Here is a 16648-nt window from a genome sequence, read left to right as displayed (position 1 = left end):
GAAGGGGGTGGGTGGGCGGGATTGTTTCTAAAAGTTCTTCACTGAGAAAATACCTTGCCTTTGTGGCCATAGAGTCCTGCCACATACCAGTTGTCTCCTATCTCAAGGCTCTTATCAAGAACGCTGAAAAATGACTACAGCAGATCCGTCTGTACTTTTTATACAATATTTATTTCAATATAAAGAAATAAAATGTACTTCAATAAACATCTCATTCTGTCCTGTATTTTTATTTTATTTCCGTAAAGTTACACAAAGGAAGCTAAAAAGGTTTTTGGCTTAGTAGCGGATAAGGAGGACATCACTTTTTGAAGTATATACTTTAGGGGTTATGTTGGTAATGAATCGTTTAGTAAACAGCTAATTATTGTGTGCTTTCAGAATTTATGCAAAGTTCTTAAAGTTTTTTTCTGTCTCTGATTATCGTCAAATACAGTTAAAACATCTGTAAAATGTTAATTAAATCCTCATTTTCTTCTCTTTTTCAGCTAGTATGACAGGCTTTCTTTCTACAAATACAGAACAAGTCAGTCTCGAAATTCTGAGAGGTCTCCCCATACAGATTTCTTCTTAATTTCCATTCTGAGATAGTCAGGTATGATTAGTGTATTGTTCTTCAACACGGCCTGCATGATTACCTAAATCCTGCCTTGTTCTTTGAAACATTTCAGAGTACAACACTTGATGTAAACTTTATTTGGAAATGTTACAAGCAGCAGGTGGAGACACCTAATGCAGTAGGTGTTTCAGACTACCGGTCACTTCCTAAATCCAACCCCATTTTGTCTTTAAAGATAAGTCAGAAACAGCTTGAATTAATCTTGTAGTAGTTTCAATTTAAACAGTGTTTTATTTTAGTATATTTTTTTCTGAAATTATGTTTTTAGCTTATTTTGTGTCTTCATAAAAACAAAACCTAAGGCCTCCATTTCAGCGCAGTAAGAGTTAATAACATATGCCAATAATACAAAAGAATTTTAATTTACATCCCCTTTCAATGTCTCTTTCCCTCTAGCTTATTTCCTTTGTCTCACATTTTATACAGTTTATCTGAGCAATTCTTTTCAAGGATCACCCCATTTTAAAAACTGTTGGTTACTGGATGTTTGGGCTTATAAAGTAAAAAATTGCTGTATTTTTTTCTATATCATGTAGTTTGGGGGGTTAACTTTTACTTTCTATGTAATTCTGGATAGATGCTTTATAGCTACTCATCAATATATCTTGTACATTGTTTAATCATTTTATATAGCATGAACTATCAAACTTCATAAAAATATTATTTGTATCTATAGTAATCTATTAGAACAAGTAAATAGTAGCCATAATTAGCATTATGACATTATCTTTCATCTTAAAAGTTCTCAACAATGTTAATTAAATTACAATTTAAAATTAGATTCTGCATATATTTAGTCCTTGAATAACTACTGAGTGGCACTGAATTTCACAGAGAAGAAATCCACTATTTTTAAGGATCACTTGTAAAAAGCTTTCAGGAAATGTTCCGGTCTAAAACTGAGGATCTGATGTGTTCTGCAGTGAGTTCCATTTTGATTGTTTTTACAAAAGCTTGTTTCTTTTCATAATACGCAGCTTCATTAATAAATGTTGGATAGACTGTACAGTCCCCTTTATATACAATTACTTCTCCATCAAGAGTTAAAAATAGAGGATCACCGTTGTTCAGTGGCTGCCAATCCTGATCCTTAGAGAAAGAAAATAAATAGGATATATTTACATGAACCTTTAAAAAAAATTGAAAGTGAATTCTAAATTTATGGTCAATAATTATATTCCCTACAGTTGATGGCAAAAGCTTCTAAAATAATTCCTTTTAATTACATAATGTTGGGTTTCTGGCCTTCATTTTCAGGTTTGTATAGAATTAACTTACTGGTAAAGGTGAACTAAAAGGAAACCACGTATGGTCACAATTGATTGAAAAAGACCCTCACTTTAGAATTCAAAATTAGATTTACATTTTAAAATATAAGCTATCCTATTGTCATGTTCTTTTCAGTTTTATGTTTAAAAATGATTTTAGATTCAGTTATCTACAAATCAGTTACTGAAATACTGTATGACCTTAGTGATAGAACTTACTATAGGGAAGATCTAAAGTATTCAGTAAACCCAGTGGCAATATTCTCGTTTTAAATATCTTATTTACTATTAAAAATATACTATAATGTAGCAGGAGCTACACAGGAATACTTATAAAATGGTGTAAATGGAAACTGCTATAGAATTTACCTGCAGTTTAGGGTGAATAATAGCAATAACTTCATCATTTTTATTCCTGGGATAATCTACTTTCTCCATTATTTTATAAACCTCAATTGTACATGGTGGAAATTCTTTTCCTAGAAAGAATAAATGTGGTTTAATGTCAAAATGAACAACTGACTGTTAAAAAGAACAATGCATTACTTATTCTCTGTAGAATGGCTTAAATTATTAGGTTGCACATTGTCAAGGTTTGCACACTAGTGATTAGCTTATACATCAAAAGCGTGTCTAGTTCCAGGTGTTTCTTCCCCTAGAATCCAAGTTACACAAAGATAATTCTGTGGTGTATTGTCGCATACATAGCCCTGATCTAAATTTGATCAGTGGTGCTGAAATGTGGCATTTCACTATATACTTAAAAATACTTATTTTGTAGATGAAGATATCGCTGAAAGGCCTATGTTTGGTAGTGTTGCATAATACAGAACAGTGTCAGTGCTGTTTAATCTTTACAATTCCAGCACAATAATGTAGATTCCAACATGCACAACTAAATTCTTTTCCTTCAACTTCCAAATATAGCCTACTGACAAATGTACTCCAGTAGAATTTTCAACACCTATTTTTGTCAGTATGTTTTAGATAGTACACAGGTGTACACAAGTAGTAACAAGAATCTTACAAGATTTCTTGACTGTAATTTGAGATAATGCACAGAAAATACGTAAATTAAACACCTCCTTCTTAATTTATGTACACAGTGTTCTCACTACACAAATAGTTAGGTATTTCAGATTCTCAAAGCAACTTAAAGATCAAGTACACATATTGAATCTTTGTTAAGGGGAAATATCCTTAAAGCTATCCAAAGGTGCTATAAAGAATACTTTGGACCTTCTTCTGATGCTGAAATTAGGTAATTTAGACAACACCTCCTCTGTATCCCCTTCAGTTTTACTTGTTTAACTGTAAAGTGTTGTAGCTCAACCTATTTTCTTTTTTGAAAAACTACTCTCTTGAAATAGTCCACTGACATGACACAGGGGGTTTTATTCTTTCATTACTTACTCTACCTTCATTAAAAAGTTGAACAAAATCAAGGCCATGTTTGACAATCTTCCTCATTTTGTCCAAAGTATCAGCTCTAACAACACCGTGTGGCTGGGGACCCACCTCCACACCTGTTTACAGATCAGGGAGATTATTAATATAGCCATAATATATCACATACTTAGACTACAAAGGAAAAATACATGTCTGATTGGGTCTGTGTTTTATGTTTAAGACAAACTTTAAACTACACAGTTACATGATTTTGGAAGGCAAGCAGGAAATTCAGCTCATGAGTAAGGATCAGTTCAAAGAACCATATGTACATTTTTGAACGTGCTCCTCGGGTAAGGGAAATGGTTACTACATATGTTCATTTCTCTTACTCTTTTTTTAAATTGTCTTTCCATGATGCATTTTAGAGAATTCACTGTTTAGTATGACAGGCAAAATGACGTGTTTTGTTGTTTTTTTTTTTTCTTTTACCTATAGTTATGATTTTGATTCCATAAATGAAAAAGTTAACAACTTACATGTGGAAAATCATTTTCACCTTCCTTTATTACATCATCTTTTTTTTCCCTTCTTGGCTAGCACCCAATGTTTCAGGCAAGGCTTATTTAGAGGAATTAAACATTTCTTTTCTGAAACTGTTACTTCTTCCTTATCCTCATATATTGTAAATATTTTCTGAAAACAGTGAGTTAACTAAGTTTATAAATTTCCATCTGGTTTCTGTATTTTGTAAGCCAAGTAAAAATCAGTGCACTTTAGAAGAGGAAATCTTAAACATTTGATTTGGTAAAATACATTGTCAAACAAATAGCTACTGGTGATCGGAGCACACTGTATAATGTAATGAACTGATCTGGAAACAGACATTTTGACATAATTTCTGGTAGGTTAAAAATGGTCTTTATTTTTCATATTTACCAACAGGATGTTTTGCTACAGATCGGGTTGTTGCATATTTCAAGTTAGGATGTTCAATCAGCAAAACAGGACAGCATTCTGGAGCCAAAGCATTCTGTGGAGATTGTTTAAAAATGTCTTTGTTATGCAAATATTTTAAAATGTTGTACCACAAAAGACTACTGATGCGGAAGTGATTTACACAATGTGTTCAATATGTTGCCTTTATTCCACGGTACTCAAAGAAGTAGGACATCTTTAGAAAACATACAAAGCTGTATTTGTTGGTCTTCTTTCCATTAACTCATGCCAGGCATGGTCCACTGAACTTTGCTGTCTCCTAATATAACTGAACATAGTGCTGGTCTTAAATTGCTAACAGGAAGAAAAATCTACGCGTCAGTATTGCAGAATTTATAAGCAAAATACTTTAAAGCAGATTTCTAAGCAAATCTTGTTGTTGTTATTTCTACACTTAAATTCTCTTATGGAGACATAGATTGTGAATTAGGCCTTTTTTTTTTTTGAATAGAATCCTATTTTTGACATGGAATCCTATTTCAGGCCTCTATTCCGATTACTGCCTACCATTGCTCTTCATACAATTTTAGCCATAAACGTTCTATATCTTCAAATGTTTTATTAACATTTAAATTAGATAGATCAAATCAAATGTTAAAATATGCCTTGCTTCTAAGGTAAATAATAATAATAATAATAATCTAAGTGCACATCATTGGCCTAACCTTTATTTCTTCACTCATTGTCTAGGTCATCAATAGCTATAACCAGATTACCTAAACCAGCACTTTTGCAAACCTCAGTTCACCGATATTTTTCAGCTCCAGGAATAGCAGAATCAAATAGGTTTCAAAAGCATATTACTATTCCTATAAATAGCGCCAAGGGGAACATTACTTGTTACCTGGTTCCATTAGTTTTTCCATGTCTTTATTTCATAAAATTAGTGTTTAACTATTTAGTATGTGTGACCCAAATTTATTTAAATTCCTGACAGATCAGTGTGGCATCAGATTAAATTACATTTATTTTCATAGATTTTATTCTAAGCATTACTCTCTGCCCATCAGTCTTACTAGGACTCACTTTAATACATGAAGATTATGAATGAGGTTAAATCTGAATTACCTGATATTATAATAAAATTATTAATTATCTCTGATTTTAAAAATCCTGAGTGATTAAATATTTTAAACAGTTTTGCAAAATAAAAAATAGAATATTTATAGAAACTAAGAAATAATATATAGTAATACATTACAAACAATAATTATTTTAATAGTTCATTTAAATTAGTTTTACCTTGATATAATGAAACATTTGAATTGTAAAGTCATCACTGGAGTTTTCAAGAATAAGGGTACTACCCATGTTAGAAGTGGTGTTGTGAAGGTCAAAAATAAGGTCATAGGCATCATCACTACCTTTTGGACCAAATATATGATTGATTTCCTGAGCCCTTCTCACTTCATATGGAATATCTTCCACCACTGTCCTGCTGTTAATATTAGTACAAAGAAATTAGTAAACTCATTCCATGGCTTTACAGTCAACAAAATACGTATATCCTTTTCTTTTCACTTTAATTCCATAATTGACTGGAGTTGAAATTGCCTATTTAAGTGCCTTATATAAAATATGGTGTTTGTGCTTGAAGTGAATATGATTGTTAATGAAAAACAGATCTTACTATTAATATCTCATGCAGATTTTTTTACCTGATTTTAGCTATAGACTATTTACTTCTCTCTTATTTCTTTACATTGACTTCTATTCCATACATCTCAAAATTTACCTCCATGCAGAAAACTAACCCCAAATTTATCAACAACTTAAGCCATTTCCAAGACTGAATCCAGCTTCTACTGAAGATGGTATTTGGACATTGGTTCATGCCCTTTTGTCATGGACCTCAGTTACAAGGTCTTTCATAACCTGATTTCATATATTGTGTTCTGATCAGATTTTGTTACAGCCTCTTGTTTTGAGTCCTGTTGGCCTTCAAAGCTCATAGAAGGTTTTGCTACCTCAAACCTGTTCTTCCAAAGTTTTAATACCTTCAGTCTCAGGTGGCTATATCTGTAGTAGACTTAAAAAATGGTCTTAGCCTAAGGAATGGTCTGAGATCATCTGCTTCTTGTCTTTATAGGGGATGTATAGGAAACTGATATACGATGCCAAGATACCTTACTTACATATAAACAGTGTAAAAAGCTGCTGCAGTTCAGACTTGTTCTGCATAAACAGCAGATTTGGTATTGTTGACAGGCTTGGGATGCTACCCAAGTACAATACAAAAACACCTAGTATCTTTTGTGCTAAATTCAGTTTTCTTTCTCAATACAGCTCAAGCTTTGTAAGGTTTTAATTATGTAAGAAATAATGGTATTAAGTTGCATAACGAAAGGTTGGTAAAAACTGGCAAAATATCTTGCTAACTGCACAGATATTTAAGCATCAGAAGAGGTTGTTGAGGAAAATTATGGGATCAGCTCTGCTGAAGTAAAAGAAATGCTAAGATAATCTGTTATGAATGGTGACGTGAACTTAATCTACTGGTGGGATGTGATGTAAGAATTCTTACTTGAGCCTCTCAAGCTCCCTATTTTTACAATTCTGTGTATCACAGAATCTATTATTGTATTCTCTAGTTCCATCTTTGAAATTTGGGGTTCCTTCACATAAAACTGTTAAATACTTCTTGTCGAAGCCAATAGGATTCCCACCGTTCCTTTCAGTACTAAAGTGTTTAGGTGAAAATCATTCAAATATATTTACTACTGCTGTAAAAGGACTGAGTAATTTAATAGGATGTACAAAGGAATATTATTTTTAAAAATGATGACAACCTGGAGGTGTTTTAATCTGTTTTTTTTTCCAAATTTCCTGTGTTCAAAAACAACTTTTTTTTTTTATATGTTTGTCGTAAGTAAGCAAATAAAAGAATGGCCTTAACATTTCAGTGTAATTTTTTTAAATCTAATTTTATAACCAGCAGTAAAATTGTTAGATGACAACCAGGTGAAAAAGCATGCATGGTAAGAATAACCTTGATTACAAAATAAACGTGATACATTTTTCTTTCAGTGATATTTATTTTCACCACTAAGACCTTTCTGATACCTAATTACCTGTTCAGCATGCAACTATACCAAGCATTAAAAATGTTTGGTTCATACCACAAAGTACACCTCTGGAATAGATGTCTCGCAGAGAAGCAGAGAAACATAAAATCCCATTAAAAATGTGAAATCAATTACTACTGTACAGTAATTATAGATTGTACTTCTCCAATGTAAGGAGTCAGTTAAATTATTGAATTTTTGCTGATCTTTTTGCCATTGATTTCTTTATTTCTCACACCTAATTTCAAATTTTCATCTTTTATTATATGTAACTGAAATTAAATTGTATCCCAATTTATATGCCATTTTTTCAGATACTGGGGGTCTACATTTAGATTGTTTCATGTTTTCACATATTCTATATTACTGCAAGTATAATTATATTCAGAAGAGCTCCAGAGCTTCATTGCAGTAGAAGACATGAGAAATAATGACTTCACAACTCAGAACAGCAATACTTAAGTTTACACAAACACAGCTAATCTCGTACTATGTGTTGGTTTGAGACTCATTCTACTAGTGACAAATCTAAAATGAAACTGCTAACATGCAATTTGTTCTTTTTGGGTTAAAGGTCAATAATTTAAGTTATGTGACTGTACAGTTAAAATAGTAGTGGAACTTGTGTTAACAGTTTAATCTGGAAAAGAAGCACTTTACAATTTAAAAAAAGAGAAAATTAAAACAACAGAAAGTATGACTATTCTTACCCAAGATTATCAGGGTCAAAAACACGGTTCAGATCACAGTCAATGTATCTAGTACACTTCTTCACAGCTCTTGGGTTAGTAAGAAATGGTTTCACTTCCATTCCTGTTCTTTGAATTTCAGCTCCATTCTCTTGCCAGTGCTTGACCAAAAATATCCCTGATAATTCATTACCATGAGTTCCTCCAAAGATAGCAACCCTTCTGACTGGAGGTTTGTGAACAACAGAACAGGAAGTCATGCTTTTCAGCTGCTATAAGAATTGCTGAAAGCAAAACAGAAAATAATGGTAAAATAAAGCTTGTGTCACCAAGAAAAACAACAACTTTTTTTTTTTTTTAATAGGAAATTATTTACGCCTGTTTAGGTCAGACGTCAACGAAGCGAATAACATTTCTCTACCAGTTTCAGATTCCTGTTGTGAGGCGGGGAGTTGCTCATCGGACTCTCCTCCCTCTCAAGGAGCCCTCCCCTTCATTTACCATATTTAGTAATACCTCCAAGGCTGGTAATGGTACTGTTAGACAGTTCAAAAGTTAACTTTTTCCCGGCTAGCTCTATTAATATGTGATAAATAATGTGCTATGAAAGTATGAAGAAACTTTTTTTAATGCATACTTTGAGAATGTACTTAAACATCTAATATTTTTGCATTGCAAGCTATGGGTAACAAGTATATTCCTGTGTGTTTTACATTACATAAACGTTAAGTATACAGAGCAGAATGATTTAAAATGGGAAAAAAATAGTAAAATATGAATCATGTCTTGGCTCTAGATCAACACATAATGCTGAAACATCAAGTACTTTCATCTAAAAAAACAAGAACAGCTGAGTTCCTCAAAGCATGTTGTTGCTTGTATGACCTTTTTTGTTTTATAATATCTAAAGAACAATGATCAGAAGGAACACTATCTGAAATTAAAGTGCAATATACCCACAAGTCACCTAGTATTCCCGGCTCTAGTTGTGTCTTGGGATCTGCTAACACAGACCTCTATGACAACTTGGTGAAGACTTGGTGAAGACCCCTTCTAATATCTGCAACCCCTTATAAAAAAGGAAATTGATACAGACCACAGCCGGACAATAGTTTTCTCCCCCCCAAAAAACTTAGTCAACAACTTCTTCCACTTCCAAAAGCATTCAGGTAGGATTTCTGAAAGGAAACTTCAGCTAAACATTTAGAAAAAGGATCTTGATAAGAACAAACAGTCTTATTGCTGTAAATGACAATTATTTACAACTAGTGTCCAGCACACAATACAGATATAAAAACATTAAACTGTAAGGGAATAGAAAATGTTTATCAAAAAATTCTATTTTATTAAGAATATACTCCAGTAACTGAGAGAGTATTTGGCTAGTATCTGTGAGAGGTTTTATAACCCAGGTTGATAGACTATATGTCTATGAAAACAAAGCTAAACATAGGACTTACCTAGACAAGTTCTGTCAGTCATACACTTCCTACGAATGTTATTCTCTATATTGCAGCTTATGTCTACAGATTTGCTGAACCTTTTAGCAAGTTAATATAGATAGACTTCTTACTTTGTCGCTGTATGACTGCTGTAAGCTGTCAGCTATTTAATCACAGTAAGTAATTTATTAAGCAAAGCAGTAAAGCTCTATTTTACAGCACTGGACAGTCTGTACTGTCCTTTGACCTTGGTCTCTTTAGCGAAGGTGCCAAAATGGCTATTTACGCGCTGCTTGAAAAAAATGGCTCGTGCTCTGAATCTTGGTTTGTTGAATTTAAACACCACAGCAGTTTGAAGAGTAAACGGCAAAATTCAAATATGCGGTACTAGTACACATACTTTATCTCTCACTGCTGATGGTGCTGAAATGGTTATAATTCCTTGCAAAATGTTGAATGAAATACAGAGATCATTTGTGCACTTACCTCACTTAACATGCAAGAAGTTTGTTTCCTAAGAGCTCTCTTAGGACAGATACAGTGCATTTCCAAGTGAGTTTAGGAACTAAAGCCATGGAAGCTTCTTTTATACCCTTAGAGCAAGTTAACTTCCAAAGAGTTTTTAACTCCTGGTCTCCCGGGACATTACAAACACCCATGAATATGTGGCATAAATGTAGACACTTGAAATGTTTTCAAATTTCTGATTTCCCTTTTTCCTATGCTTTGCCAATACTTGCATTTTGACAATTACGTAGGAACATATTTGGTTTATTAAAAATTCAATATTAAAAGTACGGCTTTTTTTTTTGCAACAAGAGTTTTGACTTAGTTTATGACTAAGGAGTGGAGAAAATAAGTTATTAATGACAACACTACATTTGCTAATAATCCCTCCCTTTCTGCTGAGGTGACCTGATCTAAAACTCAGGAGCACTCCAAAGCTAGCAATTTGAGACTGAATCCGCTTTGATCTGAAAGCTAAAATTTAACACAGGAGCCTGTCAGAAATTACACGGTTGCAAACAGCTGTGTTAAAAACCCAGCATGAAGAATGGAGATAGCTTTATTTGTAGCCGTGCTTGTGTTCACCATTTGTGGATATTCAGCTCGTGCCCAGGGTTCTGCGAGCCCCAAACACGTGGGTTGGTACCCGAGGGCAAAGATACCTAATTAAATCCTAGAGACACCGATTTATTGTTCCTATATTGTTACTGAACGGGGATGAGTTCCCAGCCCCGCCGGTGCCCCAGGGCGCTCAGTAGCGGCCTCTCACGACCACCGGCGCCGGCAGCGGCGGTCGCAAGGAATCGGCTCTTTCCCGCCCTTTTGCCTCCTCGCGCCTCAGCGAGGGCGTGGCGGTTTGGTCCGTTACTTTTGGCGGGCTTCACCTAAGCCCCAGCCGTCGGCCCCTGGCCAGTCGTTTCTGTTCGTCTGCGAGGGGTGCTGCTCTTGTGTGAGGTTCTGAGGAGGCTTATCTCGGTATCTCCCCTTACCCATCTTTAGTTTTACTTTTTTTCTTTTTCTTTTTTAGCTCGGGGCTTTGGCTTGCTCATTTTCAGGAGAAGACAAAAAGCAAAGCAAGATAATCTGAAATCTTACACAAGACAAAAACTGACTTCAAAAGCTGAAATGTCAGGTGTATGGGATTTTATTTGACAAGTGTATTATTTACTGATGGTCATTAAGCTTTATAGAGCTACCAATGCATTTTAAATATAAATTAGGTAACAGCAATAAAACAGAAGCTGCTGCAATGTCATGTGTATTACAGAATTAAAGAGTAAATTGATTCAGCTGTGGTAGGTACTTGGGCTTAATTCTTATCAAGGTATGTAACAGCTGCATACAGTTAACTGCCAAATCAACAAAATAAATATAAAGGCAATGTTTTATGTTATTTATGCATAAGTATGTGGTATTATTCATGAACCACTAAAAGTGATACAAATCAGTAACTAACTGATAGAACAGCAACAAATGCCACACAACTGTCTATGTAGTATCTTCAATATATCTTCAATACATACAATAATATGTGGATATTTACTATAAAAGTATTTTAATCAGCAAGCAAATATAGTAAACTATCTGTATTTAATATACTAATTTATATTTTTTTGGTCATAATCTTTTAAAGAGTCTTTGGTAGTAATGGTTTTTGATGTGTGAAATATTTTCTCTGAGGATTTGGTGAAATATTTTAAGTCTATACGATACAGTACAGAAAAGGTTATTTTTTAAAGCATGACAAAAACCTACGTAGTATCTCACATGTAGTTAAATCATGAGGTGTTTTTTTTTCAAAGCAATATACCTTGTCTTCATGTTTTGCACCAATGCTTAAGTATTTATTTTTATTAGCATTGTATCAACGTGAATTCAGAAATGTTCTTTATGTTTGAATGTATATTTACTTTTAAATTCAAAAGTGAATTCATTATTTTTTACAGCATGCAAGTAACAGAGAATGTAATTTTTAGTGCAAGAATGTAATAATTTGGGTCATTAATCTGCAAAGACCAATTGCACGCTATTTGTGTACCTGTGAATCTTCTAAATTTGGTTCAAATTCTCACACGTTATAGGTTTCTCTAAAGTGATGTGTATAACAGAGTTATACAGAGAATTAAGACAAACTGCCATAAAGTAACGTAAAATTTGAATGTTTACAATATGAATTAGTTTACTTTTTCCATTTACCTTTCATACAGCAAATTTGAAGTAATCAATACAGTGTTGCCTAGTAAAATACAGCACAGAAATGAAAAGGAGTTTATCTGACACTTCAACTCGCACCACAGCAGGTACTGTTCATTCTTTTGTGCTTTACAGTTCATGCATTTTTATGCTTATATCCTAGAACACTGTTTCCTGAGTAGACTTGTTTGAATTTCTAAGTTATTACAGCACAGTGCAAAATTTTGGAGTAATGGGATTAGTCTCTAAGTGAAATGTTTAACTCACAGCCTGATTTGCAGGATTGAAGTCTAGAGATATAAATTCTGTGAAGCAACGTCTGGTCTATGTTATGTGTTTATGAAGTATAATTCCTATTGATGATGTAAAATAAAAGAATTGTTAGATAATTACTATTTACATATTTTAAGTATAGATTGTGTATCCTTTTGCTGTTGGTATAACATTATTATGTGAATTTTGATTTTAGGTTGTCTGCCTGTACCTCTGTTCAATCAGAAAAAAAGAAATAGACAGCCCCTCACTTCAAATCCACTTAAAAATGAGACAGGTACCAGTTCTATGACTTGTACTTTTGACTTTTCTCCCACGTAATTGTAAATAAGATACATAGATTTTTAATGGCTCTAAATCTAATTAAATGTTATTTTTTATTATTATTATTGTTAAACTAGATATTGTATTTATAAAGAACTATATGCATCCTTTATATTTATTTCTGAAAAGTTCATTATGTAAAAAATGTCCTCCAGGAAGTTCCTTTCTCCTCTATACAATCGAGCTTTTTTACTTTGTGCCTAGAGGGAGGTCAACTCTTTGTGTGTTAGAGAATGAAGTAGCACTGGCATTTAAATAGAGTCTCTTGAAACTCTGACCTTTTGTTTTCAGTTTATTTCAATCAAAATTCAAGCCTTGTGTTACAAGAAGAAACATTTATAAGATGTCTTTCTTGTAATTGAGAAGAAAACTTTTTTTTTTTCAAATTGTCCCTAGAAAGAACTATGCAGAATTCAATCTTTATTATTTTCCTGATGCTTTACTTGAAGAATCTCTGTGCTAATAAGAAATGTCTAATGTTTGTAAGTTAAGCATTATCTAGAAAAGCAACTTGTTAGAAGTTGCCTTATAATTATAGATATCAAAGGATCACCCTGAAACCCCCTTTTTTTTTTTTCTTCCTGAGCGAGACTGTGTGTGGAACATAAGGCAGATAAAGAGTAGGAGGCCTAAGCAGACCTTTCAATCTTTTCAGTTTGTACATATATTCAATCCTTTGTCTTTTGATAATTAGGCTGGGGAACTGCAAACACAGAAGTAGCTGAACTACAGAAAGCAGTGAACAATGGGTATGTAAAACTGGATTATTTGTTATTTGCTGATTTTATTTGGGTACTATCTATTAGTTTCACAACCTATGAGCCATGTGCCTGTCTTAAAATAAAGCTGCTACTCTGTCGCTGATGTTTTAACTTATCTTTTAAAGCCGAGGAGAACGTGAGATGGCTCTTTCCCTTATGAAACCACCAAATGCATCAAATTCTAATTTAGCAAATGCTGGCAAAAACTTGTATGTCTGCAGGTTAGTGAAGTCTTCAATTTTTACTACCCTTATCCAAAATTGTTTTTATTCTGGTGTGATACACCTTGCATTATTCCATATTCTAGTAGCATTCAGAGAGACCCTTTTAATTCTCAAGTCATCGCCATAGTCTTAAAAAATTACATTCTGCTTATGAGCCAAAAGCAACTGAAATGGAGTATCTTTCCAGTGCACCTAATGAGGCCTAATATATAGCCTTTTTAATTTTTTATTTTTTATCGTAATGGTTTCACATTGACAAAGTACTCAAGTATGTATCTAAATCTCTGGGTTTAATTGGGATTTATACGAATAATTGTATGAGGAAAGCGGATCAACTTAGAACCAGGAGAGAACTTCGGAAGGAGAATTCTAGGAATCATTCATCAATTGACTATCGATAGTTTCTATCAGTGTACATTAGGGCAACTATATATGGAAACGTTCAATCAAAACTTGTGAGTTATGAAACTTATGGAAAATAGTAAATCTTAGGTCAAGAAAGATCCCTCTGTAGGACAATTTATTTTCTAGCTTCGGACTACAATTTTTCAGTCATATTAAATTCATATTTCAGTCACATTGAATTCAGTGGGATTTAAGCAAGTGTGTAATCACTATTCTGTATATGGATAAATTTAAATGTATGTTCAAATGTTTAGTGAGTCTAAATATTTAACAGATATTTAAAACTGAAACAATACATAGGTTGCTTTTATATACTGTAATTACATATCTGAGTATTCAGAATAGATATTCCGATACTGAATTGTGTCTTATGTTACGCTGCAGGGCAGAAGAGAAGACTCCTAGTACTAAAGTTTGGAACAGAAATGAGTATACTCCTCTAAGTAACAGAACAGATTTAATATCTGATAGTGGAACTATTCGAAAGTTTGAGAACCCTTCAAATGCTTTGAAAACTGTTCAGCAGCAAAAAAAACCTGATAACTGTAATTCACCTCAGCATATCAAAACAAGAGCAACTAACCAAACACATGCACGTACAGGACAATGGCCAGTGAAACCTAACACTGTACCAAGAAGTCTGCAGGATCATGGTCTGGCATATAAATTTAACTGCAACAGTCAGCAAAGTAACATGAATGAAAAACAATTTGATTGTGTTCCAGAAGACAAAATTCAGGTAAATTTCTGGAGAGAGTTAATAGAAAGATACAACAAAGAAAACTGTAAAGAAAAAGAAAGTTGAGGAAAGATGAGGCTTTCAGCAGTCCTAGCAGCCTTAATAAACCCTTAAGTTTCTAAAAGTTTGAAACTGAGATTTTAATCTTATAATAGCCTTCAGTCCTCAGCATGATCGTACAGATTGGAAGGGGTTATTTGTATAGTCTGAACAAATACTATAATGTAAATATCAGATATATAACAATATTACATAAACATCTATCTGCCTTTTAAATTCTGAAAGTGTATATCTAACTTGAGTTTTCATCTTTCTCTGAAAGGAGGTTTCATCAACTGAATTAAAACGTAAAGAAAAAAGGAATTCTTTGCGAATCATATCTGCAGTCATTGAAAGTATGAAGCACTGGAGTCAATATGCTTACAAAACTGCACTATTATTTGAAGTTTTAGGTAAGTGTTATAGGTTGTGCTACAACCAATAATAATGGTAGGACAACAGCCAAGAGAAAATGTGTTATTAACTGTTAAGAAACAATAGCTGAAATAATTAAAAACGCAAAATACTGGCAGTATTTAATTTTCCTGCTGGGAGGTCTACTCAGCTATCAAAGGTGATTGAAATAGTAGCAAAATTATTAAAATAGTCATCCATCAACATTTAAGCTCTTTCTACCCTGTTTCTTTACTTTTCATGTTACAATACATTCTATACATTTTCTTATTTAAAAAAGAACCTTCTGTAGGGGGGTACAGATTTACAATAATCTTTAATTAATCAGGGAATAAATTCAAGCCTGGAGTGCTTCTAAATGAAGATGGCTTTTAGTGTGTTTCACTTTGCATTTTAAGTGACGTCATCTGAGAAATGAACATGACAAAAGATGACAAATGACTAAACTCTAAATCAGGATGAGTAAGAATATACAATGTAATGGCATTTCAGAAACTATAATTTTGACAAGGCTACAAATATTTGTAATGCTTAAAGACGATTTTAAATGAGGATCAATAAAACTTAGAGAATTTAGTTTTGCTCTGATTAACAGGAGAATAACCCATTTACTATGACAGTTGTGAAAATGGCATTTTATCACTTGGTTTAGACAGACTTCATATACAATGTTACTGTAAAGCCTCTAACTCATATTGGAACTTCCAGTGCTTTCAGCACGAATTGTGATAGGATGCTGATTTATGTATCTTTGTGCTTCTGTGTAGGAAATGTTGTCGTGATATTTTTGTATCTTATTTAGTACTGCTCTGATGTTTACATCATAGTTTGTCATTGCTATATGTTGTAGGCACACTTGATTCTGCAGTCACATCTGGAGCATATGGAGCAAAGAATTTTCTTTTGAGAGATGGAAAGGAGAGTCTGCCTTGTGTTTTTTATGAAATTGTAAGTATTCCCACTCCTATACACAACACAAACACCTACAATCTGTTTTAAGAAGTTAATAATATACTGTTCTGATGAAACAGAAAATTACTGTGTAAAAGAAAGGCTAGATGTTTATACCTTATTGTTTCCAAACTGTTGTAGAGCAATAATGCAACCACTATTTAGGCATCCTCAGACTTCTGTTTCACCAGAAATATTGATGATGCAGGTGGGACTTTCAGTTCAACTCCTAAATAGTTGATAATAGCAAAAAAGCTGTTATAAATTCCTTCTGTGTTTGATATAGTCATCAGAAATACATTAACAACCAGACATTTTGAAAGTTTTCATGTTAGAAAGGTGATATA

The 16648-nt window shown here is 33.2% G+C and overlaps 2 protein-coding genes across 16 annotated transcripts in view; one reads left to right on the top strand and one right to left on the bottom strand.

Moving 5' to 3' along the window:
* Positions 1-152: 152 nt before the first annotated feature.
* Positions 153-16636, bottom strand: ASPA (aspartoacylase). Of its 4 annotated transcripts, none has more exons than XM_080562665.1 (7): positions 16419-16636; positions 8051-8313; positions 5518-5713; positions 4216-4309; positions 3306-3413; positions 2257-2366; positions 153-1708 (listed from the first exon to the last, which is right to left on the bottom strand). In XM_080562665.1, the coding sequence occupies exons 2-7, from the start codon at positions 8287-8289 to the stop codon at positions 1496-1498; spliced, it is 960 nt and encodes a 319-aa protein (XP_080418791.1). In that variant the 5' UTR covers positions 8290-8313; positions 16419-16636; the 3' UTR covers positions 153-1495. The 4 variants fall into 4 exon arrangements, with proteins under 4 accessions (XP_080418791.1, XP_080418789.1, XP_080418788.1 ...); XM_080562663.1 differs by lacking the exon at positions 16419-16636 and adding an exon at positions 9958-10028; XM_080562662.1 differs by lacking the exon at positions 16419-16636 and adding an exon at positions 9490-9939.
* Positions 10678-16648, top strand: part of SPATA22 (spermatogenesis associated 22) — a 69209-nt gene continuing 63238 nt past the window's right edge. For 5 of the 12 annotated variants that reach the window (XM_080562660.1, XM_080562652.1, XM_080562651.1 and 2 more), the window contains exons 1-8: positions 11328-11470; positions 12186-12278; positions 12641-12721; positions 13463-13517; positions 13655-13750; positions 14543-14897; positions 15220-15349; positions 16201-16298. In XM_080562660.1, coding sequence (XP_080418786.1) covers positions 12236-12278; positions 12641-12721; positions 13463-13517; positions 13655-13750; positions 14543-14897; positions 15220-15349; positions 16201-16298 — 858 coding nt within the window. In that variant the 5' untranslated portion in view covers positions 11328-11470; positions 12186-12235. Of the gene's footprint in view, positions 10954-11245; positions 11303-11327; positions 11554-11594; positions 11620-12185; positions 12279-12640; positions 12722-13462; positions 13518-13654; positions 13751-14542; positions 14898-15219; positions 15350-16200; positions 16299-16648 lie in introns of those variants that run through there. The other 7 variants (XM_080562656.1, XM_080562653.1, XM_080562649.1 and 4 more) reach the window with 7 other exon arrangements.

Source organism: Anser brachyrhynchus (genome assembly GCF_964034855.1).
Source record: "Anser brachyrhynchus genome assembly, chromosome: 20".
In the NCBI taxonomy this organism is placed as follows: domain Eukaryota; kingdom Metazoa; phylum Chordata; class Aves; order Anseriformes; family Anatidae; genus Anser; species Anser brachyrhynchus.
The sequence above is the reverse complement of the archived record's forward strand: the minus strand, read 5'-3'. Positions and strand labels throughout refer to the sequence as shown.

Coding starts and splice junctions, on each gene's coding strand:
- ASPA (XM_080562665.1), bottom strand. CDS start 8,289: ATGACTTCCTGTTCTGTTGTTCACAAACCTCCAGTCAGAAGGGTTGCT. Junction 3,414..4,215: donor TGTAGCAAAACATCCTGTTG/GTAAATATGAAA, acceptor ATCTGTAAACAG/GTGTGGAGGTGGGTCCCCAG. Junction 1,709..2,256: donor TTATTCACCCTAAACTGCAG/GTAAATTCTATA, acceptor TCTTTCTCTAAG/GATCAGGATTGGCAGCCACT.